Raw genomic sequence first — 27,885 nt, 5'->3', positions numbered from 1 at the left:
TCTGTGGCTGGCAGCATCCATTTTGTGATGCCCAGGTCGAGAAAGCTGGTACTGGGTGTACCGGTGTTTCACATAAGTCCCTCTAGGAGGGTGGAATCATACCTCCCCCGCGAGTTCCTGGCGGGGAGGTATGATTCCAAGGTGTTTGACACCAAACACGACATGTCTCTAAGCGGCCGTTTTAAAGTTAGCATTTGCCGCGAGGTTATAATTCACTTAAATATATATGGTTGGCTGCATCACAGACAACCCCGGAAAATAGGTTCCGAGGGCTGCAGAGGGGCTCTGCTCATGCAGGGGCACCCTCTCACATAAAACCCAGCACCCTGCCTTCAGGATTGATCAGGCCTGCCATAGGGGTGACTGATAGGTTTATATGTGCAGTGATTTAGAATAGATATAGGTAACCAATATCTAAGTAAGGGGTGCGTGCACCACCTTACACCGGCTGCAGTAGCAGACCTGTGGTGTCATTTTGAATGGTCTCTCAAGGGTGGCATAATACATGCTGTTGCCCCTGGGAGACCCCTGGGGTACCTATGCCCTTTGTACATAGTGTACCATATACTAGGGACTGATAAGGGTACCCCAGTATCCAATCTGGAGTGTACCTAAAGTACATTCAATCAATTTAGAGGAGAAAGCAGATAGACTGGGGTCCTGAATAGCAGGATCCCAGTCAGTCTACGTCGAAAACAGTGATAGCTCAGCAAAAAGTGGTAGTAACCATAAGAAGCAGGTCCTACTCTCCTACAAGTCTCTCTTCTTCTAAACAGAGGGCAGGATGGGCGAATATGAGGGTACACAATACAGATTCATGACTATTATCTACCTACACTGGGGCAAGGCCTGATGACCGCAAATGGAAATGAGATGGGAATGGGAACAATACACAGAGATAGGCAGATAACCAGTGATTAATCTGTAAAAGTGTAAGTCCCAGGACCCAAAGTTTAGCTCAGACGCCCCCTGCCGGCCCTGCCGGATGTCAGGGTTGCCAAATGCCAATGCTGTGTCAAGCATTGATTCCACCTTAAGTCTCTTTCATCAGCCACCAGACACTCTCCGCCCAATATCTCAGTCTTGAAAGTTTTTTTCATCCATGCTTTTTACCCTTGTCAATTTTTCTGTCATTCTTTTCCACCATCTTTCCCTCCTTTCTCTTTATTGTCTTGTGTCACAGGCTGATGATAAGAAAAAAGTAAGTGCCAGTCCCCAAAAATGGGCCCCACCTGCAACTACCAGCTCTAATTAAGCACTACAGATAACACATTATGTCATCACAACAAAGGTGAATAGGTAAGGAAAGCAGAAAGTAAAACTTGCTGGTGACTCGCTGGCGACTTATATGTGTGCAGGTTAATAGAGAAGGCAACCATTACAACATTTGGAAGGACAAAATAATAGGCGCAGTTGGCACACGTCAGCATTCAACCCCACGAACTCGGGAAATTTCATGCAAAATTCTACCAGGCAATTCTAGGTCCACAAAGGTATTCCATTTCTAGGGATCTACCTGCATCTGATTGCAGGGATTGTGTTCAGAGTTTCTGGTGGTATTTGAAATCCCAGCCACCCAGAATGGCCTCACTAAATTCCTCAAAACTTGTAATGAGGCCTACAGAGGCAGTGAATAGCCATTTTGTAAGTCCAGACAGTCAAGGCCAACTGATTAATCTGCAAATAACATCAATTTGGTGAATAATATAGGCAACCTGCTCCCTCAAATGGGGGGCAGTATGGCTGATGCAGTGTACAGCTCATACGACATGATGGAGATCAATCTAAGATGATGCTCTGCAACATAGGCTTGAATAGGGAGTGGAGTTTTGAACACATAAACCAGCAACTTGCACTTGGTAGTGGTCTAGGGAAGAAATAGGGATCAGGCGACATAGTAGTAGCAAGATAAAAAGGGAGAACTAGGATGCATATGTAAAAGCAGGAGGGTATATCCCCAACTTACAAACTGAGCCGTCCTGGCAGGAGATAATCTAGGGTGTGACCCTGGTCCTGTGGTGGTCAGCCAAACTCTCAATGATAGTTTAGTACCAATGGGGTAACCCAGTATCCCTCAGAACCTGGGCAATCGGACGCAAAAATAACAGTTGGTTCTGTCGGTTGAAAATGATTTCTTAAACAATTGAACAAATCATTGGTTTACTCATAGAAAACGGTTAGTCAAGGGAACACACATATGGACCATACGGGGTATCAAGAATTTTATAAATTGCGTAATTTATAAATACCCAAATTAAATTTGTAAGGCTGTCAAGACACACAGTGAAATATAATCTGTGACAGGGTGACATGTGGTGCTCAGTGATACAGTGATGGTGCGTAATATGTACATAGTGGCTAAAAGGATTCACAGAGTTGGAAGGTCAGACACTAGATATTTAAAAAATTCTGCGAACTGAATGAATAAGTCTTTTCGCAGAGTCTTTGGACTGGTCCAAGGGATATTGTCAACGTTTCAACCCAGGATCTGCACTACTGTCTAGTCAGTGCGGGTCTCAAATTTAATTTGGGTATTTATAAATGACGCAATTTATAAAATTCCTGATACCCCGTATGGTCTATATGAATGTTCCTTTGACTAACTGTTTTCTATGAGTAAACCAATGATTTGTTCAAATGTTTAAGAAATAATTTTCACCCGACAGAACAAACTCTCAATGATAACACACTTTGCACCCCTTTACCTCTGTCAAGCTACCTCAGGGCGCTTTGCAAAACTGGGCTTCCTTCTATGACGTGGTGTTCAAAAAACTGAATATCACTAAATCGAGGGACTGATGTTGCAAAATTGTCAGATGATGACCTGGAACACGTGGATTGTTCCTTGACTTTGTACTTTCCCTTTAGGGTAAGCAGTCGTCAGATAAAGTGAGCACCCAAGTGCTTCAGAAGTCCCGGGATGTGAAGGCCCGGCTAGAAGAAGCCTTACTTAGAGGCGAGGGAGCTCGAGGGGAAATGATGAGACGCAGAACACCAGCAGGTACTTTTTTCCACATATTTTCTTTTGATTAAGGGTGATTGGATAGTTGAAAGTCACAATTCTATAATATTTTAAAGGAACACATCTGTAAGTAAAACTAATAAAAACCATTCATCTGAATAGACTAGCCTTCTCTTACTCAAGTGTTAAAATCGTTATACAAAATGCTGAAATTATGATGCCACTCATTGTAAATTAGTTATACCAGATGCTACTGTTATGTCACATATTTTTCATTTTAGAAGTCTGACCGCTAGAGTAGGCCTTGTCTGGTTCCAAATCTGTGACTAATAGGTCTGGAACTGGCACACTAAGCCCCTGAGCTATCTCAGTGAGCTAGAGCGACATTGCACGAGCATTAGCAAATTGCCTTCCTCGATTAACTACTATTGGATTATTATAGTTGTTATTCTGTGTATTCGTTCCATAAGAATGGTCATGATTTTAGTTTGAGAGCATAGTGTCATTGTGGCTAATATATATTCAATTCATGGCATTCTCACATGGCCAAGCTTTGTTCCTGAAATGTGCAGTTAGATGACCCACCTAGCGATATCAAAGGTGAGGCTGTAAGCACTTCCACACACCAGGAACTTAGTCCATGATGGAACCCCTCCCCCCTCCAATCTTCTGGTTCTCCTGTTAGGTTGGTCAAAAAGTCAAGGCCTAGCTCAAATGAGTTGATGGGAAGGTTGAGTAGAGGTGCACTAAAATACACCACAGTTATCACAGCTGCAATAAAGATGAGAATGTGCTGCCAGAGTAAAAGAATGCCCAAATGAAACAAGTTACAAAGGTAACACAAAGAAATACAGTTGTAGCACAGCAATATTCAGAAACAAAAAATAACACAGACGAATGTGAGACTTTCCCCCAAATCATGGTTGGTCTCTAAACACTGTTCACTGTCCCTCACCAATCACAAACATCAGACTTCTTACAAAAGGGCACAATAAAAGTGTTGAGACCTGTAAAGAAAGAAATCGGGTCCTACAAAAGCAGAATCATTTGCCTTAATGTTCAACATTTAGAGATGTTTATGTGAAAGTTACATTTAACTCCTCGCTTATTGTTAAGGTCTGCCGGTGCACAACCAAGGATGCAGATGTTGGTAATTATGGTCTCAACAGCTCTGATTCATTGTTCTTGTCTTTTTTAGGGAATGATAGATTTGCAGGACTCAATGAAAACCTGAGGTGGAAAAAAGAACAAACACAGTGGCGCCAGGCTAACGAGAGGCTGGATAAGTGAGTTGGTTAAAAATGGGGGGGAAGCAAACATGCAGACATATCCTATTCATATCTTCCGTATGTTCCTCATAACTCAAAATATGTTCCCTCAAAAGTGACACTTGCTATCAGACTTGGCATAAGTAATCTTCAACTATAGTAATTTGTTTTTGCTATTCTTTGCAGAGCATACATCGAAACTACTTTTATAATATAGTTAAATGTCCTTTTTGAAAACCAGTCTCAGTTACCAGTAAGCAAAATATCTCTTGTACCGCCCCTTTTGTCCACCTGGCACACTCAGTGCTCCATGCAGTTGATTACTAGCCACTGTGGTGATAGGTGATGTTGCTGCAGGGTAAGCAGGATATTAGAAATGAGGGTGTGCAGTTCGCAGCGGTATGCACCTTTGTCCAAATATGGACCCTTGCTTCTAGTCAGGGTAAGGGAGTTACACACTTTAGATAACCCCTGCTCACTCCCTTAGTAGCTTGGCATGAGCAGGCAGGCTTATTTCGAAGGCAACGTGTAAAGTATTTGTACCCAAACACACAGTAACACAGTGAAAACACCACAAATGGATACCACACCAGTGTAGAAATATAAAGTATCCTTATCTAAACCAAACAAGACCAAAACAACAAAAATCCAACATACATGTATTAAGATATCACTTTTAAAACAGTTCCTTCAAAAATAGCACTTGTGTAGAAACAAAGAGCTCCACCTGGGGCTATTACGATGTCGTTGCAGGCATAAATCCAAATTACGGCGCTGGCTGCGAGGTGCGCAGCGTCGGACAAGGAGTCACACAGACCCCCAAACAACAGTACTTTGGAAATAAAGTCCAATGACGATGCACAGCGTCATGAAGGTGAGGCGTCGGTGCCAAAACAAAGCTGGTTCCCTGGTTGCCATGCGGGAGGCGAGGCATCGAATTCAGGATAGGGGAAGATAGGCAGCGTCAGCTGTGAGGCGTCGGTTCCAGGGAGATGATGCGATGTTGAAGAGTTCGCAGAGTCACCCTCGTAGATAATTGGGTCCGCGATAATGGGAAGCTGGCGGTGACGGCATAGGTGTAAGCGCTGGCGCTGGTAAGGCCGATAACAACAGGAGTCAAAGGGTGACAAGGGCTGCGGAGCGGGCGGTGCTTTGTGCACCTCACAAGCTTTGCCTTGGCCTCAGTGCAGGTCGCGGCATGACGCCGGCATCGCTGACAGCGTCAGAGATGGTTTTTCGTGCTTAGGTTTATTCCAGCTCCCAACAGCAGGAACAGAACTGCCCTAAACTGAGACAGGCACCTCCAGGCAGGTCTGAACTCTCAGCAGTGGAGTTCACAAGCCCTTGGATATTCTTGTTCAAGCAGGTTTTCAGCAACGTTCCAGTCTTTGTTCTTTCCTTGGAAGAAGCAGCAACTGCAGGCCAACCCAGCAAAGCACAGAGCAAAGAGGCAGTACTCCTCCTAACAGCTCTACAGCTCTTCTCTTTGGCAAAGGTTCCTCTTGAGTCCAGAAGTGATCTAATTCTTTGGAGTTTAAGGTCCACATCTTATACCCCATTTTGTCTGTCTCCTCTTTGTGGCAAGGGTCTCTGAGCCTAGTCCAACTCAGTTCTGTCCTCCCTAGAGCAGAATCACTACAGGAGGTGGAGACAGCATTGTGCAGAGGAGACACTGCCTATTCAGGTGTAAATGAAATTCCTCCCACCACTCTAAGTGCAGCCAAGGCCAATTCAGCTCAGCTCTGAGTCACCCAGGAAAGGCAGGAGACACCTCAACCCCCCTTGTGGCTGTCTACAGTGACTGCACATCCCCAGCCCCTGTCACTCCAAAACCAGACAATCAGTACACAACCCAGCAGAGGCAGAATGGTTAAATAAGAAAATGCTTACTTTCTAAAAGTGTCATTTGTAAACACACAATTTAAAAACTGTCTCCCTGAAAGGATGAGGTATTAAATTCTGAGTTCAGAGAGCCAAAATTCCACTTTTCTATATAGTCCCAAAGGAAAGTTATGCTTGTAAGGTGTTACAAAGTAACTTCCATGTTAGCTTATGGGAAATGTAGCCTTTTAATAGTGAAAATCAAAATAGGCAGTTATTCACTTTCAGGACTTGTCAAACACACCAGTGCATGTCCCACCTTTTACATACACTGCACCCTGCCCAAGGGCATACCTTGGTCCTATCTGAGGGATGCTTTACATGTATGGGAAGGTTAAGGCATGGCAAGTAGGTGCAATTACCAGGTCGACATGGCAGTAAAAACTGTGCACAGACACTGCAGTGGCAAGTCTGAGTCACATTTGAAAAGGCCACATGGGTGGGTGGCAAAATCAGTGCTGCAAGCCCACTAGTAAAAAAAACAAAACCGGGTTTTGGCTCAAAAACTCAGCTGAACTGAGCCCAAAATACTAGAAAAACAGAACAAAAAGTTCAAGCTGAGACTCACTCAACCTAATACTTTAATAACTCCTAATAAGAAATGAAACTTGAGAGGAGGGTTTTATAAATTTCCTTATTATTTGACGGAAATGATTTTAATTAATTTCACATTTCAAAATGATTTTGCGCTGAGACATTGCTTCATTGCGCTTAGATCTTATGTACAAAATCTCCAAAACATGTAGTACAAAAACACATTAATAATGATCCCCTGGGTGACTGAAACAGACATGCAAACACTCATCAAGCACTCATGGCCATTATACTCATGCATACACCAAAACATACACACACTGTAAAGAGCTGGGTCCTTGTAGCGACCTTTCTTCACTTGTAAATTGATTACATCTCAATTTCAACATCAAGAAACATTCTGTTTTTTCGTTGACACAATGAAATTGACAGATTATTTTGAAATACACAAGGAAAACAAAAATATCTTGAAAGCGGTGCGACACAAGGACAAAAACTGGTCGACGCGTTTCGAACCACTGAATTTTGGGTTCTCCTCAGGACCAACCAATTTCTGCAATGAACAATAAAAAAACGTTTTAGGAAATGATACTGTGACTCAGAATTCCTACGAAGCACCATCGAGGCCTCTCATCACCCACTTTGAAATTTGGAAATCTATCTGCCTGAAATGGATCCAAGTCGTTTCCAAAGATGAGGAACCTAAACAAGAAACCATCTGCATTATAGTTTCCTACTTGTCTATAACAGGCTAGACATACAGCACAGGACAAACAACAGACTTTGGATAAAACAATGATACTGGCTGCACTTACTGGATCAGGGGAACGTGTCCTCTTTTCCGGCTACCAATAATTTGATACTGGCTTTTCTAAAGTGAGGGAAAACGAGCTCCGATTACTAACGTCATGAACCGTTCAAAAACCGAAACAACCGTTATCACCAGCGTTCAAAAACCGAAACCAAACCAGCCTTGTGAAGTGAAAAACTTACTTGTATGAGTTCATAAGTATATTTCAAATGGTTTGCCCGCGCCGGGATCTAAAAATAAACAAAGCGGTATAAGTCGTCGCAAATAATACTAAGACTTAAGTCCTCTAAGCTTCCGTGCCCTTAATGTTCTTTTCTTTATTCACCCGCGAGCTTACCGGGAGTTCACCTTTCGTCGCTCCATGTATGTGTCAATCCATTAGTGAGGTACACATTGCATTATGGGAACAAGTGACGATTTGAACTAACTGAAACTACCAGAAGCCCAGAGGTTGCTGGTAGATGTAGTTTGAACTAGGCACCCCTCAAGGTGTATTTTAGAAAACGTGGCCACGATTTAAAAAAACTTGGAAAACTGAATGGTGTAGGCTTCTAAATTGGAAACGAGTGGTTGTCCACAAAACCCGCCAGGTGGCTACTGGGCAATGTGGTTCGAACTTCACTCTCCTGAAGTGTGTGGTTAAATATACGTGGAAGAAAATATTTTTGCGTATCAAACGGAGGAAGGCATTCCAAAAAAGGGGGGGTAAGAGTGGCTGCAAACTAATCAGCACTGTACATGAACTATAAATAAAGGACTCAGTTGACAAGGAAGCCGTACATGTTTGTAACATTGGAACAGCAGGACGAACAGGAAAAAACAGTGGTGACAACTAGACGATGTAGTTCTCAAATTAAGCAATTGGTCTGAATATCTCCGCTACTTCATTCAGGCCGTTAATTGCCGTGTTGAATTTCATGATTAATAATGCCTCACGTTGGCTTAATTGGCCTTCCAAATCGCCTCCACGCGGGTCTCTTTCAATCTTGGACAAAACTGTCCATTTCAAATCCTCCTCACCGTGTGTATTAGTCACCCAGTGGTTAACTAATGGGGCATTTTCCACTCGTCGTCTAATCCTGGATTTATGCTGGATGATACGTTGTCGGACCTCCTGGGTTGTCTTCCCAATATACAACTTAGGGCAGGGACAAATTATTGCATAGACAACATTCTTTGTTTTGCAATTACTAAATGTGTTATGCTTCCAGTGAGTGGTATTGAAAGAGAAGACATCACCCTCTATGGTCTGCTCACAACTTATGCATGTTCCACATTTGTGGTGACCAACAACTGGCGGTAAATTAAGCATGCTCCTTAATGTCCGCTGTTCTTCTTTAGGTAGGGCAGCACGGACTATGTAGTTGGCTACACTTTTCTCCTTTTTGTAAGCAAACATTGGAGGGGTAGAAAATTCTTCATGGAGGTCCTTAATCAAATGCCAATTGCCTAGGATGAGTTTCCGGAGTTGGTGGCTATTAGGGCAGAATGTTGTTACACAGACTGGTCTGTTGCCCTTATTCCTAGTTTTTTGCTCCAACAATGTCTCTCTTCGTGTCCACCAGGCTCTCTTCAAAGAGTGTTTAAGTAATTTCTTCGGGTATCCCCTCTCAAGAAGGCGATCTCTTAATTTGTTGGCATGCATGAAGTATTCCTCTTTTTTGGTACAGTTCCTGCGGATTCGCAAGAACTGACCGTAAGGTAGATTTTGTCTCAGACTGCGAGGATGGTTGCTCGTATAATGTAGTGCCTTATTCCGGTCTGTCTGTTTTCTAAAAAGTGTAGTTTCAAGCTCTCCATCCGAAGCCACTACCTTAACGTCCAGAAATGTAATTGATTCGTTTGACGAAACACTACTAAATTTGATGTCATTAGATCTTCCGTTGAGCCAACCAATAAACTCGTCCAGTGTTTGCTGTGTACCAGTCCAAATTAGGAAAATGTCGTCAATATAGCGCATATAGTTGGAAATGTTTGCAACAAATGGGTTGTTGTTGTATATGAAATTGTTTTCATATAAACCCATGAATAGCACAGCCAACTCCGGGGCGAAAGGACATCCCATAGCCACGCCTCTTGTTTGGTAAAAAAACTGTGAGTCAAAAGAAAAGTAATTTTTGGATAGTGCAAACTTGGCAAGAGACAGAAGAAATTCCGTTGGAACTTGTACCGGTCGCTCTCTTTGACATAAAAACCACTCTAAAGCCTCCAAAGCTTGATCCTGAGGAATTTGGGTGTAGAGTGACACCACGTCCATTGAAACCATCAGTTGTTTGCTTTTGTTAAACTGAACGGATGCTATTCTATTAAGGAAGGCAGTGGTGTCTTTCAAACGGGCCGGAACTTGATTGATAAATGGTTTCAGAAAAAAATCAATATATTGAGCCACTGGCTCAATGAGTGATTCACAACCAGATACTATAGGTCGTCCTGGGGGATCAAGTTCATTTTTGTGAAGTTTGGGCAAGGCATAAAAGACCGGTATCCTCGGATTCATATTTTTAAGGCCCACGAACCCTTGTGAAAAGCCTTCCTCGATAATATGGAAAAGTTGGTCTTGTAGTTCTTTAGTTGGATCTTTCTTAATTTTCCGATAGCAGGTAACGTCTTCCAACTGGCGGAGTACTTCCTTCTTATATTTATTGACGTCCCACAGGACAACTGCTCCACCTTTGTCCGCCTGCTTCACCACTATAGATCTATCATTTTGCAAATCAATCAGGGCATCTTTCTCCTGTTTGGCTAAGTTAAACTTAACGAAGCTTTTTTTGCTTTCCATTGCCTGAATTCCTGATAAGATGGTTCTCTCAAAAGTTGCAATTTCCTTGGGGACCTTGGGTCCTGTTGGACAAAAGGTGGATTTCCTCTTTAGTCCAGTTATTTCTGCCGTTACTGCTTCAGTTGTCTCAGAAAAGAACGTTTTCAACCGGATTTTGCGACAGAACTCCATGGTTTCAAGCTTCATTTTTATAAAGTCTGTAGTTCTGGAAGGAACAAAACTAAGTCCTTTTTGTAAAATGGAAATTTCCGCGCCTGTGAGGATTTTGTCAGACAGGTTGTAAATTGGTGATGAAGCTAGCTCCTGTAATATTGGCGACGTGTCCTCATTTCCCATGGTTGGGAATATCGCAACCGTCCTCTGCCTTGTCGTTGGCCTCGGCCTAAAAAACGTACCTCCTGATTTGATGTTTGCGGGTCCTGATTTTGTTGGTTTCCCCTTTGGTTCTGATTAGCCCTAGTTGTTGTATCTGTAGTCTCACTTGATGATGATGATGATGATTCTGAGAAATTGATGAATCTCTTCCGTGATCGTCCCTGATAATTTTGAAGATAATTTCTCGAATCGTTGGTAGAATAAAAGTCCTTGTTCAGGTAGGGGTAAGTAGATTCCAACGAAAAATTCTTTTTATCCAACTCAAATTTGTTACTTTTTTGGATTACCGTGTAGTCTTTAAACTCCAAAATTTCTTTCTCAACCTTTTCCAATAAGGCTTTTGCATCCGTAAGATTAGGATTGTTTTTAATCTCAGTTTCAAGGTCAGCGATCTCTTGTAATTGTATCAACGAAAGTCTATGGGCTGTCTCCACCGTTAGAACCATAAGGTCCCTGCTGCATTTGGTCTCTATGCAGCTATATCCTTTCTTATAGATTGGGTCGTCGATGAAAACTACTGGAATGTTCCGTATCTGAAGCCCTGATGGAATGGTGCCTTCCTTTAAATGTTGTAGTAAAAAATGTCCGTGAAGGTCCGTGCGTATTTGTTTTTTTCGTAATCTAGTGAGTTTATCTGACTCGTTCTGTGTTTTTGCTGAAACACTCAAGGTGGCCGATGCAAAGACCGGCGGTGCTCGTATCAAATTCTGAATGTGTTCTTCGCTGTAAGCGAAGGCATCATTCTCTGCCATCACAAACTACAAATGGGGGATAACAAAGACTCAGACAAAACGAGACAAACTGGACATTAAACATTAAATTAACAGCACTAACACAAATAACTCCAAAATCCAATTTCCACTAAAATGCACCCTGAAGATCCCTAAAGGGTGGTGGCTATTTGGCCACTCTACTCAACCTCGCGGGCAGCTGCCCGCTCCTCAAGCAAAAAAACAAAACCGGGTTTTGGCTCAAAAACTCAGCTGAACTGAGCCCAAAATACTAGAAAAACAGAACAAAAAGTTCAAGCCCACTAGTAGCATTTGATTTTACAGGCACTTTACTAGGGACTTACCAGTAAATCAAATATGCTGATCATGGATAACCAATCATGACAGCAATTTACATAGGGAGCACTTACACTTTGACACTGATCAGCAGTGATAAAGTGCCCAAAGCATCTAAGTCAGCCAAAACGAAACCCATCACAGCATCAAAAATACAGACGGTGGAGGCAAAAAGTCAGGGGAAACCAAGTCAAAGATGCCAAGTCTAACAAAGAAGCAAACAACTTGGGAATAACCCTGCAAAAAGGCCATTTCCAACACAGGAGAGGGATTGAATGTGATCTGTGAAGGTAAGTCACTTAAGTTCTTGGGACAGGAAATCTTCTCAACCAGGTTAGAAATGTTCAATATCAGAGAATATCTGTATTGACACCACAGTACCATCTATCAGTTCAAATACTTTAGTAGCCCTCTCCCCCAAGGCATGGACTTCATTTTCTCTCATGGGTTAGACAAGTTTAGACCCCACATTAGCCACTTAAGTGGAAAACACAGTTCATTTTGTCATTCCTGAAGTGTGAAGGCACTCTTCTTCATCAAGATGGTTTAGGCCCCTTACTCCAAAAGTCAGCTAAATTACATTCACATCACTTTGCAGGTGACAAACACATAACCTTTTGATTCTCAATAGTTTACATCATGACAGCCTTTCATGCCTCACATATTAATTAAATATTCATTGGATATAACAGGGCACCTAAGGCTTTGATTAGTCTACCATTTAGGACCTCTGCAAGGACTCACTGACAATGTGGGCAGGATCCCTTGAACCATAAGGAAGTTTAGGAACACCTCATATGGCAGGGTTGGCCAAATTATGCAGTTTTATACAGAACTGTCTGCCTCACTGTGAGCTCTCTATTTTGTCATTTTATCACACATTCATAAACCAGGGAGCCTCATCGCTATGCAAAATACAAACAAAAAAAGAAAAGTATACACATTCAACAGATCCTTTTTAAAATGTTATTCGCCAAAAGAAATATTTGTTTTCTTGCATCTAAGCACAGGGTCAATATTGTATTAGCTTTGCCACTTTCAACTCCAGAGTAAAAGAGATTGTGTAAAAGATAATAGTTTGACTCAGCAGAAGATGTATTTATATAAACACCTTTCATGCAGGATGTGCCTCCTTTATTCTGTATATCTTAGACTTACTTTATTACTGGGCTTAGTTTAGTCTTTACAGAGTGTCCACGCTATGGGCCTGTACCTACCCTTCTTTCCATTAACGAACAACCTTGCAGAATATTATTATATGTCATGGGTTTATGATATACATGTCTCCCTAGGAGGCACTCAATGAATCAACACATCAGTTCTTAAAAAGAGAAGAAAAACATTCAGGTTGTTTATACTCTGAGGGCCCTTATAAAATAACTGCTGATTTGAGAACACTGCTTTGTACGAACAGTGCTGCAGAGAAACTCCAACCCAAGTCTATTACTTGTGGACATTTATCCTGACTGGGTAAACTTACCTCTTCATTATTACCAATACAATGCCTGAATACAACAATCAACAACTGAAAAGTGACCAGTTAACCTTTACAAAGTGGCTGCCACTTCAATTCCAAATATGGGGCAATTATTTTAGTAAGATTTGGGCTGAAATATGTAGCCAATTGAATAAATAAAACCATAATCACACAAACGCATTGGATGCAAAAATGATTTTTTCCAATGGCCCTGTCTATGGGTTCACACATACCCCTCATTCACTCTGCACATTCTCACCTGTACGGCATCTTGTCGAAACAAGTACATCAATAACACATGGACTCCAGAAGGTTGCCCTGAGACTCTGTAATGTCCAGTCCTTCTGAAGTAAGGCAGGCTCAGCCACTTAAGGGCATAAATTGGGTACCCTAGGGGTGCTTCTCATTAATAGTGTGAGTAGGGCCTCAGGTAGTGGTTTATGCAAATGCTACCAGAGGATCTTTTTCAGGGTTCCAGGTTCCACATGAAGCCTCTCCACAGTAGCCTCTGAACTTCCAAAACTTCCAGTCACGCAACTCTACTTAAAGGCTACTGCTTTTTAGGGTTATTTCAACAGCTAAATACAGCTTCTCTCCGACACATTCACTCAGTTTCAAAAGAAGTCAGAGCAAAAGCTGTCTCACAATCCCTCTCCACATAGAAACTGTATAAAAGCAATAAAAAAACAATGGAAACATCAAATATCTGACCAAAAGCCCTACACCCACGTCTCTGGAAATGCTTTCACGGACAGAAACACCATATGAAAATATTCAGAGGGTTACAGTTAGACCCTGATTACAAGAGGGCTGGATGGGGGTATTGTGTGTACTGAACCTTGTAAATACCATCATTACTGGGTGTGATAAATGTAATTCTCAGTTTTCGTTTTGAAAATGAGGAGTTACATACAAAATGGGGTGCTTATTGCACGAACTTCCTTTTGTATCAGAATTTACAGCATGTTTTCTCTGAGTAAATATCATCACATTTCAACTGCCAAATTCCGTATGTGAAAATTACAAGGGTATGGTAATAACCACAAATTTAGAAATTCCTATTCATGCAAAAATAGAGGTTTGTGTAATGTTTGGAATTTAGCGGCTCATTTGAATACATGGCCTTAGTTTGGATAATTGTTAAATAAGCATTTCATTATGCGACTAGCTGCAACACCCCTAAAGGAAATACACATTTTGAGATTTCTATTGAAGACAGCGAAACAGAAGTGAGCTATAAACACTGGTATAGGCTCACTACTGACAACATTTCAATGTTCTAATCCACACGCTCTGACTCTCACTCTCCCCTGCCCAGTGGCGGCTCTTCCTCTACGGAGCAGGAGCATCACCCCACTGTTTTTAAGCAGTGGCAAGTAGAAACATAAAATGATAATAACTTATAGTTATTATCATTTTATTCTTGTGTCGTGCTGCTTTGCGGGCGGGCTGGTGTCCGGGGCTGCTCTGCTCTCGAAGCAGGTGAGGAGTGGGTCGCCCACTTCCAAGTGCGCAATGACTGTTTGGTCTGCCCTCTCGGGCCGCCCAAACCAGTCATGAGCACTTTCCCCGTTCTCCATGCAGGCAGCCCACCCCTCCAGCCCCTGGCTGAGTGCTATGTCATGGCGCTCAGACCAATCACAGTGCTGCATTGCAGTGTTGTGATTGACTAACGGGAGGGAACCTGGTTGCCTGCTTCGTGTTCCTGGAGTCAGAGACAGGAAAGCAGGAGCTGAGACGCGGGACCCGGCCTCAATGTGAGTTTTTTATTATTCCCCCAGCATGCGACCCCCTTGCTTGCCCCCCAGCCATGAGCCATGCTGGCCGCTACTGCCCCTGCCTCTCCAGGATACATGGCTTGTGCAGGGGAGTAAGAGAAGTAGAGGCTGTGGTAAATTCTCCCTCCCATAGCTCACAGTGTCACAGGTGCCTCAAAAAGAGCGAAGGGTAAATTCTCCTCAACTCCTGCATCTCCCTCAACTCTGCCAGGCAGAGAAAAGCATTTTGACAGAGCCCAAGGAGAGCAATGGGGTGACAGCTCCTTCTCTGCATGTTTGACATGCGCTACCACAGCCCTCCACTTGGACAGTGATTGTTAAACATTGTGTCCCAAAGCCTTGTAAGCTTCAGAGCCATGGGGGTATTAACCTCCCTGGGTCTGTGTGGAGCCCATTGTGTTTCATAAGCAATGTTCGAAAAGCTTTACAGCCCACAGTAGTGGCCTCTTTACTGGCCATTGAGGTTTTACTCCCTTGTTGTAGCTGGAGTAGGCTTTTTATGGCCGGTATAGCCTGCTGCGGTGGACTATATGACTAGAGAATTTCTGCATGCCAGAGATCTCCTGTGTCTTTGTGAGGAACAGGAATTTTAATGATGATATTTATAAGCTACTGATAACTGCTGTTGCCATGAAAGAACCATACATACTTGTCTCTGTGCATGTCATATATGTAGTGTTATTCCACCATTATCATCTTAACATGCCATCACTTGCTTTTCCTGTACTCTGTGTCTGAATGATGTGTCTTTTATGTCTGTTTTTTCTTTACAGAACAAAAGCTGAAGTCGACCAAGAAGTGTTAATGAGTGGGAACTTATCTACAGAAGCTAATTTAATTGTTCTGGATATGCTTGAAATTATTATACAGGTGAGAAGTATCCCTTCGTCAGGCTTGAAATAAGCTTAGCCATGTACTAGTGGCACCTGCCATAGGAACACCTCTCGTTTACAGTAAGGATGTGACTTTTAATCCAGCATTATTGCATAGGAATTATTTAATTTGCCATTATCCAAGCCAAAAGAAATTGCACATTTGCAGTCTGTAGTCAAAGTTACATTTTGAACCATATCAATTATGGCTTGGCCGCACATCTATGGCCTTGAAGTCACATTTATGCATACTGAATTGTATTGTATTGCATTGTATGGTCTTGTATTGTATTGAATTGTGCCATTTATATAGCACTTCATATCCATGACAAGGTCCTGAAGTGCTTCCTAGCAGATGAGTAAGAGGTACTCTTTTCATTTGTTAGGCCTGTTTGGTAGTTTCATTGAGTCTTGTGTTAGGCTCAGAGGGAGTGCTCCTTCTGAACTGAGGCGAATTTGAAGCTGCATGGGTTGAAGTGAAGAAGTGCCTGGAAGACAAAGTCATATTTTGAGCATGCTCATCGACTTTGAGTAAGAGGCTACTCTGTTTGTTGTGCTTGAGGCATGGTTGGCAAAGTGTGTGTTTATAGAGTGTTGTATGGGGGAATAGTTTTGATGTCATGAGGGAGGTCAGAACAGCCACGGCCTGTGCAGGTAAGAGCGGTGGGTCAGTGGGGCTGGATGGGGGGGATTTTGACGGAAAATGACGAAGGAAAATTAAATAAATAATTAATTTTCTCTCGTCATCGTCTGTCGAAATTCCCCCACCCACCCAACCGACCCCACCGCCCCACCGCTCTTAACTGCACGGGCCGTGGGTGGGTCAGAGGACGTGTTTCATATGTGTTGCAGCAAAGCTGTGGCTGCACTTCAGCATGGAATGAAGCAGGGAGATGTACAAGAGATAGAGTTGTGTTTCTGTAACATCTTCCAGTGGGTGATAAGTAGCTATCAACTGCATTTGTTTGTTTGAAAAGACTTGAATTTGTATTCTAGATGTAGTGGGAAGGGTGGGTGTCTTGTGTAAAGTTCAAAGGGGCTCCAGTTCTGACATGCACTCCTATGGCTTCCTTTATGCTTTCAGTGTGGCAAAGTAATGAAGGATGCATAGGGTATGACAAAGATGAAAGTATATATGCTTCTGTGATAATATGAGCATGAGTGAACTACCTGCTAGAGAATAGACAAATGTTTAGCACTTTGCTGATATCAGGATGGTGAGTGCTGACACGTATCCCTATCAGCAGCAGGTTCCAGAGGTTAGCTTTCTGCACAGAGAAGGACAAGCCATCACTGTACATTTTCCAGAAGGAATGGATGGGGAATTTCTGGTCATACCTGTAAGCAGTCTGCTTCTTACAGAGAATAAGCAAATATAGGTGTGTTCAAGACCTAGGGCTTGATTTAGACTTTTGTGAATGGGATACCTTGTCACAAATGTGATGGATATTACAAGTGCATTATATCCAATGGCACTGGTAACGCAGCGGATGGGATATCCGTCACATTTGTGACCGAGTATCTCTTTAGCCGAACTCTAAACCAGGCACTTAAGCCAATGCCTCTCCAAGTGATATCATATCTGCTTCTCTGATGAATAGTCCTTACCCACTTTTATTTTCTTCTTTTCAGTTCTCCAATTTCTATGTTTTTTTCCTATCTTCGTGTAAACAGCTCTTCCTCTTAGATAAAATCCTTCCATGGACCTTTCTTAAACCTCTTTATAGTGCCCTTTATCACTTAAAAGTTACCTAATCAATTGTTTTTTAAATAACTCATCCCAAGGTTTCTATCTTTCTCGACACACATAATTGACTTTCCCCAATGTGGATTTATTCTACCCAGAGCATGCAAGGAAAATTATTTTCTATATCTGTTTCCATTTAGCAAGTGCAACATCGAACACATTTGTCTGTTCAACTTCTTAAAATGTCTGCTGCTTTTGACACTGCTGCTCACTCTGCTCTTCTGTTTGCTGTTTCCTATGTTTCAGCTCACAATTCCTTACTACTTTACAAAGTGTCTTCATTTTCTGCCTGATATCTTTTTTTCTACGGTGTTCATCAAGGCTCATTATAAGGTCGCCTGCTCTACCGTATGTAGCCTAATTACGAAAACCATGCTATGATGTAGGAAAGCAGGAACATATGGAAATGAAATGGTAATAAACAGCAAAATATTTACATTCCACGTCATTGACTTTATACTTAACTACAATCTGGGGCAAAGGAAGGTAAAATGGTTTACACAATGTTGAAGGATTTAAAGGAATGAAGCCCCTCCCGGATTAAGCAAATGTTTGGACCCTTAAACAAGTTAGCTTTTCCATCAGTAATAGCCACAGCGCAGGACTCATGGACCCTTACTAACCGACAGCCAATGCAGAGGGTTCAGTATGAGACTATGTGAATTGGGTATTGTTATAAAGTGCAAAATGTCACGTTCCGCATCAGTGGCAATAATGCGGTTGATGATGACACAGAGCAAATAATGTAGACAAATGTTGCTCACCTACTTAAACTGTAGGATTCTGCACCAGCAAAGGTGTTGAAATAGTTGCCTCCATATGGTCTGCATATAGTATTACTATAGACAGCGAAGGCTGTAATACTACCTTTTACAACAATCTCAGACTTCATGACAGCTCCAGCACTTTATAGAAACACTCTGGTCTGCTCTGAGAACTCGGGTGCCTTTTCAATCAGTCATTGAGTGTATCTTTGTGCTTTTGACCCTTATAGAGTGGTGGTGGTGCTAGCAGTAGGCTATAGTAAGTGTTTATTGTCTTTGTGTAGTGGTCATGTAGAGGAGTATGTGAAGTGTCTAGTGGCACGGTAGTAAGGTCCATGATGGGCGTGAAATGGAGGTCTGTTTGTTTAGGTGAATGGGGGGTGGACTATGTTTTAGATGTTGAGTGGCTGGTGGGGAGGTAAGTTGGATGTGGGTAGTAGTTGATGGGGGTGTGCTTGGCAGTAGGGTATGGAGTGTGGTTATTGTCTGTGTGCAGTGGGTGTGCAAGGTAGTGGTGGGACGTATACTGAAGGCTGAAGCAGGACAGAGTAAAGCCTCATGAGGTGTTGAGTGTGCTTTAAGGTGTGATGGGGGTCCTGGATATGGTGTGATGGAAGGATACATGGATGAATGCAGTTGGATGTTAACAGTAGTATAAGTAAGTTATTGGTGTAGTTACTTCCTTATGCAGTGGACATGCAAGCTAGTACGTGAAGCACGTGGTGGCCCCATAGAAAGGTTGCCATGGTGCCTGGCGATGGACGGGGGACTTATGAGGAAGCAATGCAGCTTGTCAGGTTACCCATGTTAAGGGAGCAGAGGTGATTAACCTGTCCTTTGATAGCTTGCCTAAAGAACCCTGGATGTGGCAGGAATCTCAAAGACATGTCATCTACTGATTCTAGTTTTCTTTGTCCACAGGGTAACTCAGCTGTCGACTGTAAAGACAACCTCCTGGGCGGAGTCCTGAAAGTCCTAGTGCACTCTCTGAGCAGCAATCAAAGCACCACCTACCTCTGTCACTGCTTTGCCACACTGCGGGCTCTCATTGCGAAGGTAAATCCACGGAGGTGGAATTATTTTCTCCTTTGTGATTTTATTTGTATTGAATACGTCAGCCACATTTGTCCTTGTTTGAAATGTTATATTTTCCCTACACTCTTTTAAATAAAGCTAATTTTTAGGTGTTTTTTACTTTACACGAAAATGAAGGCTCTGAGCAACTGGCTATGCCCACCTCAAACGAAAAGAGCTTATTACCAAAAAATAAAAAGCTGATATTTGATGAAAAAAATATTGCGTAGGAAAATATCAAGCTTACGCTTGGGCCTACGTTTTTTAAATTAAATTAGTTTCTGAGTCACGATGACCTTACTTTTAGGAAAAGACAAGTTCATATTTAGGATTCAAAATCTGTGTAGATACAAAGTTTTTCAATCAGATATTTGAGTGATACATTATACTGATTTGGTACCACATTATGCTGATTTTGAGTAATCATTTCCCTGAATATAGTAAGCACTTTCTTGTTGTGTAGCACTTATTTACCAACTTATATGAATGCATTTTAATAGCTTCAATGACGTAGGGATCTCTATGTGTAACATCTGTATAATGTGGGAGCCTGTGACCTCAGACCTCAAGCACTGCCGTCCGACCTTGTAACATCGATATGTTCTGAGTAATAAGTCTGTTGTTTGATTCCTGACACTGCAAGATCGGCTTAAGCATTCATTTTCCTTTCCAAGCAACATCTTGGTCATATCCTGTGTTGTAAAATCATCTTAAAAGGGGCAGGATGGGACCATGAAAAGAAATGGAAAGTTGAAATGTAGGGGAAACGTTTCTACTTTTTAAAATGATGAAAGGTGGCACAAGATTATTTGAATCTAGCTTTCTATGATAAGAAATGTGAAACTTTTTTGGGGCAACTGTGTAAATTCTCTGCTTTTTTTCGTGGTTGAGACACCCTGTAATCCCCTTCGGAGAGTCAGACATGCTTTGTGGACCATGATACATTGAAATGTCTCTGGGTGCCCTTTCACATCAGAACTATTAAGACATATCGCTTTTAGTCAACTTATTTCAGAATTTGTGCAGTAAATTCAACATTTATCCGGGAAAAAATTCCTTATAAGCCCCTCGCAATGATATCAGGCACACTTGTTTCGCCCATTCACTCAGTGGAATTTGGGTCGGGTAGTAGCGCCCCTCCACCCCTCACAGCTCACCAGACGGCCCTGAGAAAAAACTGTTAGCCAGACAAATCTTACATTTAAAGTGATATAAAAAGAAAAAAAATACATTTAGTCTTGGAAGGAGGATGGCTTTATTACACTAGCGCATAATGCATCAGCAGGCAACTAGTGACCAGAAACCATTCACGATCTGTCAGATTATAAATCACCACCAAGCTCGTGTGCGGCCAGACTGAAGACACTACTACCACAAGCATTTGCAGTGCAATAGGTCTCGCATTTACGAAACTCTTGTAAAGGCGACACCTATTGCATTGCAAAGGCTAGTTTGTAAAAGTGCCCCTGTGAAGCTAGCACTTTAATGTCGGCCGTGTCCTTTTCCTTAGACGAGCCGCATCTAAAGAAAGGGGTTCAGCCGCAATTAAAGTGAAAGCGCGGTATGGGGCGCTTTTATAAAAATAACCATTTGTTTGTCAACTTGACAAACAAATGCTTTTTTTTAAAAGCACCCCATGCTGTGGTTTCACTTTAATTGCGGCCGCGCCCCTTTCCTTAGACACGGCTCATCTAAGGAATGGGCGTGGCCGCCATTAAAGTCAAAGTGCGGCATGGGGAAGTTTAAAAATAACAACAAAAAATGCTCCCGCGTTTGACGCAACAAATAAACCAAAGCTGTACAAAAGGGGGTGGTGATGGACGGAGCATCAGAACCAATCAAACACTCACACCCAGTCAACAGATCTGGGTTTGATCCATCACCGTTCTTTAGCCCACTCTACCACCCCAGTTCAGACATGGCCATATGCAAATCAGTCTGAACCTGTGCCTCATGGGAACAGTCCAGCCCGAACTGCCAAGCCATGCCTTCCCTAGACCGGAAACAAGCTTCCTAGGACTGGTTTCTGGCATTTCAGCCGTCTTCAGCCAGGCTTGCTTGAATCCAGTGGCAAAGTGAGCAAGGGACTCACGTCTGAGCATACCCTGCCAACTAATGGCGAACAATGCGGTACAAAAGGGGGTGGTGATGGACGGAGCATCAGAACCAATCAAACACTCACACCCAGTCAACAGATCTGGGTTTGATCCATCACCGTTCTTTAGCCCACTCTGCCACCCCAGTTCAGACATGGCCATATGCAAATGAGTCTGACCCTGTGCCTCATGGGAACAGTCCAGCCCGAACTGCCAAGCCATGCCTTCCCTGGACCGGAAACAAGCTTCCTTGGACCGGTTTCTGGCATTTCAGCCATCTTCAGCCAGGCTTGCTTGAATCCAGTGGTAAAGTGAGCAAGAGACTCACGTCTGAGCATACCCTGCCAACTTATGGCGAACAAAGCGGTACAAAAGGGGGTGGTGGTGGACGGAGCATCAGAACCAATCAAACACTCACACCCAGTCAACAGATCTGGGTTTGATCCATCACCGTTCTTTAGCCCACTCTGCCACCCCAGTTCAGACATGGCCATATGCTAATCAGTCTGACCCTGTGCCTCATGGGAACAGTCCAGCCCGAACTGCCAAGCCATGCCTTCCCTAGACCGGAAACAAGCTTCCTAGGACCGGTTTCTGGCATTTCAGCCGTCTTCAGCCAGGCTTGCTTGAATCCAGTGGCAAAGTGAGCAAGGGACTCACGTCTGAGCATACCCTGCCAACTAATGGCGAACAATGCGGTACAAAAGGGGGTGGTGATGGACGGAGCATCAGAACCAATCAAACACTCACACCCAGTCAACAGATCTGGGTTTGATCCATCACCGTTCTTTAGCCCACTCTGCCACCCAGTTCAGACATGGCCATATGCAAATCAGTCTGACCCTGTGCCTCATGGGAACAGTCCAGCCCGAACTGCCAAGCCATGCCTTCCCTGGACCGGAAACAAGCTTCCTTGGACCGGTTTCTGGCATTTCAGCCATCTTCAGCCAGGCTTGCTTGAATCCAGTGGTAAAGTGAGCAAGAGACTCACGTCTGAGCATACCCTGCCAACTTATGGCGAACAAAGCGGTACAAAAGGGGGTGGTGGTGGACGGAGCATCAGAACCAATCAAACACTCACACCCAGTCAACAGATCTGGGTTTGATCCATCACCGTTCTTTAGCCCACTCTGCCACCCCAGTTCAGACATGGCCATATGCTAATCAGTCTGACCCTGTGCCTCATGGGAACAGTCCAGCCCGAACTGCCAAGCCATGCCTTCCCTGGACCGGAAACAAGCTTCCTAGGACCGGTTTCTGGCATTTCAGCTGTCTTCAGCCAGGCTTGCTTGAATCCAGTGGCAAAGTGAGCAAGGGACTCACGTCTGAGCATACCCTGCCAACTTATGGCGAACAAAGCGGTACAAAAGGGGGTGGTGATGGACGGAGCATCAGAACCAATCAAACACTCACACCCAGTCAACAGATCTGGGTTTGATCCATCACCGTTCTTTAGCCCACTCTGCCCCCCCAGTTCAGACATGGCCATATGCAAATCAGTCTGACCCTGTGCCTCATGGGAACAGTCCAGCCCGAACTGCCAAGCCATGCCTTCCCTGGACCGGAAACAGGCTCCCTAGGACCGGTTTCTGGCATTTCAGCCGTCTTCAGCCAGGCTTGCTTGAATCCAGTGGCAAAGTGAGCAAGGGACTCACGTCTGAGCATACCCTGCCAACTTATGGCGAACAAAGCGGTACAAAAGGGGGTAGTGATGGACGGAGCATCAGAACCAATCAAACACTCACACCCAGTCAACAGATCTGGGTTTGATCCATCACCGTTCTTTAGCCCACTCTACCACCCCAGTTCAGACATGGCCATATGCAAATCAGTCTGAACCTGTGCCTCATGGGAACAATCCAGCCCGAACTGCCAAGCCATGCCTTCCCTAGTCCGGAAACAAGCTTCCTAGGACCGGTTTCTGGCATTTCAGCCGTCTTCAGCCAGGCTTGCTTGAATCCAGTGGCAAAGTGAGCAAGGGACTCACGTCTGAGCATACCCTGCCAACTAATGGCGAACAATGCGGTACAAAAGGGGGTGGTGATGGACGGAGCATCAGAACCAATCAAACACTCACACCCAGTCAACAGATCTGGGTTTGATCCATCACCGTTCTTTAGCCCACTCTGCCACCCCAGTTCAGACATGGCCATATGCAAATCAGTCTGACCCTGTGCCTCATGGGAACAGTCCAGCCCGAACTGCCAAGCCATGCCTTCCCTGGACCGGAAACAAGCTTCCTAGGACCGGTTTCTGGCATTTCAGCCGTCTTCAGCCAGGCTTGCTTGAATCCAGTGGAAAGTGAGCAAGAGACTCACGTCTGAGTATACCCTGCCAACTTATGGCGAACAAAGCGGTACAAAAGGAGGTGGTGGTGGACGGAGCATCAGAACCAATCAAACACTCACACCCAGTCAACAGATCTGGGTTTGATCCATCACCGTTCTTTAGCCCACTCTGCCCCCCCAGTTCAGACATGGCCATATGCAAATCAGTCTGACCCTGTGCCTCATGGGAACAGTCCAGCCCGAACTACCAAGCCATGCCTTCCCTGGACCGGAAACAAGCTCCCTAGGACCGGTTTCTGGCATTTCAGCCGTCTTCAGCCAGGCTTGCTTGAATCCAGTGGCAAAGTGAGCAAGGGACTCACGTCTGAGCATACCCTGCCAACTTATGGCGAACAAAGCGGTACAAAAGGGGGTAGTGATGGACGGAGCATCAGAACCAATCAAACACTCACACCCAGTCAACAGATCTGGGTTTGATCCATCACCGTTCTTTAGCCCACTCTGCCACCCCAGTTCAGACATGGCCATATGCAAATCAGCCTGACCCTGTGCCTCATGGGAACAGTCCAGCCCGAACTGCCAAGACATGCCTTCCCTGGACCGGTAACAAGCTTCCTAGGACCGGTTTCTGGCGTTTCAGCCGTCTTCAGCCAGGCTTGCTTGAATCCAGTGGCAAAGTGAGCAAGGGACTCACGTCTGAGCATACACTGCCAACTTATGGCGAACAAAACGGTACAAAAGGGGGTGGTGATGGACGGAGCATCAGAACCAATCAAACACTCACACCCTGTCAACAGATCTGGGTTTGATCCATCACCGTTCTTTAGCCCACTCTGCCACCCTAGTTCAGACATGGCCATATGCAAATCAGTCTGACCCTGTGCCTCATGGGAACAGTCCAGCCCGAACTGCCAAGCCATGCCTTCCCTAGACCGGAAACAAGCTTCCTAGGACCGGTTTCTGGCATTTCAGCCGTCTTCAGCCAGGCTTGCTTGAATCCAGTGGCAAAGTGAGCAAGGGACTCACGTCTGAGCATACCCTGCCAACTAATGGCGAACAATGCGGTACAAAAGGGGGTGGTGATGGACGGAGCATCAGAACCAATCAAACACTCACACCCAGTCAACAGATCTGGGTTTGATCCATCACCGTTCTTTAGCCCACTCTGCCACCCCAGTTCAGACATGGCCATATGCAAATCAGTCTGACCCTGTGCCTCATGGGAACAGTCCAGCCCTAACTGCCAAGCCATGCCTTCCCTAGACCGGAAACAAGCTTCCTAGGACCGGTTTCTGGCATTTCAGCCGTCTTCAGCCAGGCTTGCTTGAATCCAGTGGCAAAGTGAGCAAGGGACTCACGTCTGAGCATACCCTGCCAACTAATGGCGAACAATGCGGTACAAAAGGGGGTGGTGATGGACGGAGCATCAGAACCAATCAAACACTCACACCCAGTCAACAGATCTGGGTTTGATCCATCACCGTTCTTTAGCCCACTCTGCCACCCCAGTTCAGACATGGCCATATGCAAATCAGTCTGACCCTGTGCCTCATGGGAACAGTCCAGCCCGAACTGCCAAGCCATGCCTTCCCTGGACCGGAAACAAGCTTCCTTGGACCGGTTTCTGGCATTTCAGCCATCTTCAGCCAGGCTTGCTTGAATCCAGTGGTAAAGTGAGCAAGAGACTCACGTCTGAGCATACCCTGCCAACTTATGGCGAACAAAGCGGTACAAAAGGGGGTGGTGGTGGACGGAGCATCAGAACCAATCAAACACTCACACCCAGTCAACAGATCTGGGTTTGATCCATCACCGTTCTTTAGCCCACTCTGCCACCCCAGTTCAGACATGGCCATATGCTAATCAGTCTGACCCTGTGCCTCATGGGAACAGTCCAGCCCGAACTGCCAAGCCATGCCTTCCCTGGACCGGAAACAAGCTTCCTAGGACCGGTTTCTGGCATTTCAGCTGTCTTCAGCCAGGCTTGCTTGAATCCAGTGGCAAAGTGAGCAAGGGACTCACGTCTGAGCATACCCTGCCAACTTATGGCGAACAAAGCGGTACAAAAGGGGGTGGTGATGGACGGAGCATCAGAACCAATCAAACACTCACACCCAGTCAACAGATCTGGGTTTGATCCATCACCGTTCTTTAGCCCACTCTGCCCCCCCAGTTCAGATATGGCCATATGCAAATCAGTCTGACCCTGTGCCTCATGGGAACAGTCCAGCCCGAACTGCCAAGCCATGCCTTCCCTGGACCGGAAACAAGCTCCCTAGGACCGGTTTCTGGCATTTCAGCTGTCTTCAGCCAGGCTTGCTTGAATCCAGTGGCAAAGTGAGCAAGGGACTCACGTCTGAGCATACCCTGCCAACTTATGGCGAACAAAGCGGTACAAAAGGGGGTGGTGATGGACGGAGCATCAGAACCAATCAAACACTCACACCCAGTCAACAGATCTGGGTTTGATCCATCACCGTTCTTTAGCCCACTCTGGCACCCCAGTTCAGACATGGCCATATGCAAATCAGTCTGACCCTGTGCCTCATGGGAACAGTCCAGCCCGAACTGCCAAGCCATGCCTTCCCTGGACCGGAAACAAGCGTCCTAGGACCGGTTTCTGGCATTTCAGCCGTCTTCAGCCAGCCTTGCTTGAATCCAGTGGCAAAGTGAGCAAGGGACTCGCGTCTGAGCATACCCTGCCAACTTATGGCGAACAAAGCGGTACAAAAGGGGGTGGTGATGGACGGAGCATCAGAACCAATCAAACACTCACACCCAGTCAACAGATCTGGGTTTGATCCATCACCGTTCTTTAGCCCACTCTGCCACCCCAGTTCAGACATGGCCATATGCAAATCAGTCTGACCCTGTGCCTCATGGGAACAGTCCAGCCCAAACTGCCAAGCCATGCCTTCCCTGGACCGGAAACAAGCTTCCTAGGACCGGTTTCTGGCATTTCAGCCAGGCTTGCTTGAATCCAGTGGCAAAGTGAGCAAGGGACTCACGTCTGAGCATACCCTGCCAACTAATGGCGAACAATGCAGTACAAAAGGGGGTGGTGATGGACGGAGCATCAGAACCAATCAAACACTCACACCCAGTCAACAGATCTGGGTTAGATCCATCACCGTTCTTTAGCCCACTCTGCCACCCCAGTTCAGACATGGCCATATGCAAATCAGTCTGACCCTGTGCCTCATGGGAACAGTCCAGCCCGAACTGCCAAGCCATGCCTTCCCTGGACCGGAAACAAGCTTCCTTGGACCGGTTTCTGGCATTTCAGCCATCTTCAGCCAGGCTTGCTTGAATCCAGTGGTAAAGTGAGCAAGAGACTCACGTCTGAGCATACCCTGCCAACTTATGGCGAACAAAGCGGTAAAAAAGGGGGTGGTGGTGGACGGAGCATCAGAACCAATCAAACACTCACACCCAGTCAACAGATCTGGGTTTGATCCATCACCGTTCTTTAGCCCACTCTGCCACCCCAGTTCAGACATGGCCATATGCTAATCAGTCTGACCCTGTGCCTCATGGGAACAGTCCAGCCCGAACTGCCAAGCCATGCCTTCCCTGGACCGGAAACAAGCTTCCTAGGACCGGTTTCTGGCATTTCAGCTGTCTTCAGCCAGGCGTGCTTGAATCCAGTGGCAAAGTGAGCAAGGGACTCACGTCTGAGCATACCCTGCCAACTTATGGCGAACAAAGCGGTACAAAAGGGGGTGGTGATGGACGGAGCATCAGAACCAATCAAACACTCACACCCAGTCAACAGATCTGGGTTTGATCCATCACCGTTCTTTAGCCCACTCTGCCCCCCCAGTTCAGACATGGCCATATGCAAATCAGTCTGACCCTGTGCCTCATGGGAACAGTCCAGCCCGAACTGCCAAGCCATGCCTTCCCTGGACCGGAAACAAGCTCCCTAGGACCGGTTTCTGGCATTTCAGCCGTCTTCAGCCAGGCTTGCTTGAATCCAGTGGCAAAGTGAGCAAGGGACTCGCGTCTGAGCATACCCTGCCAACTTATGGCGAACAAAGCGGTACAAAAGGGGGTGGTGATGGACGGAGCATCAGAACCAATCAAACACTCACACCCAGTCAACAGATCTG

At 44.9% G+C, this 27,885-nt stretch overlaps 1 protein-coding gene across 2 annotated transcripts in view; it reads left to right on the top strand.

The window, feature by feature from the left end:
* Positions 1 to 27,885, top strand: part of DOCK8 (dedicator of cytokinesis 8) — a 567,196-nt gene that overhangs the window by 463,262 nt on the left and 76,049 nt on the right. For both annotated transcript variants that reach the window (XM_085632978.1, XM_085632979.1), the window contains 4 exons: positions 2,869 to 3,001; positions 4,161 to 4,248; positions 15,706 to 15,802; positions 19,237 to 19,371. In XM_085632978.1, the coding sequence (XP_085489104.1) occupies positions 2,869 to 3,001; positions 4,161 to 4,248; positions 15,706 to 15,802; positions 19,237 to 19,371 (453 nt within the window). The remainder of the gene's footprint in view (positions 1 to 2,868; positions 3,002 to 4,160; positions 4,249 to 15,705; positions 15,803 to 19,236; positions 19,372 to 27,885) is intronic.

This window comes from Triturus cristatus, chromosome 2_1 (assembly GCF_964204655.1).
Source record: "Triturus cristatus chromosome 2_1, aTriCri1.1, whole genome shotgun sequence".
Classification (NCBI taxonomy): Eukaryota; Metazoa; Chordata; class Amphibia; order Caudata; family Salamandridae; genus Triturus; species Triturus cristatus.
Note: the sequence above shows the minus strand (reverse complement) of the source record. Positions and strands in the feature narration are given on the sequence as shown.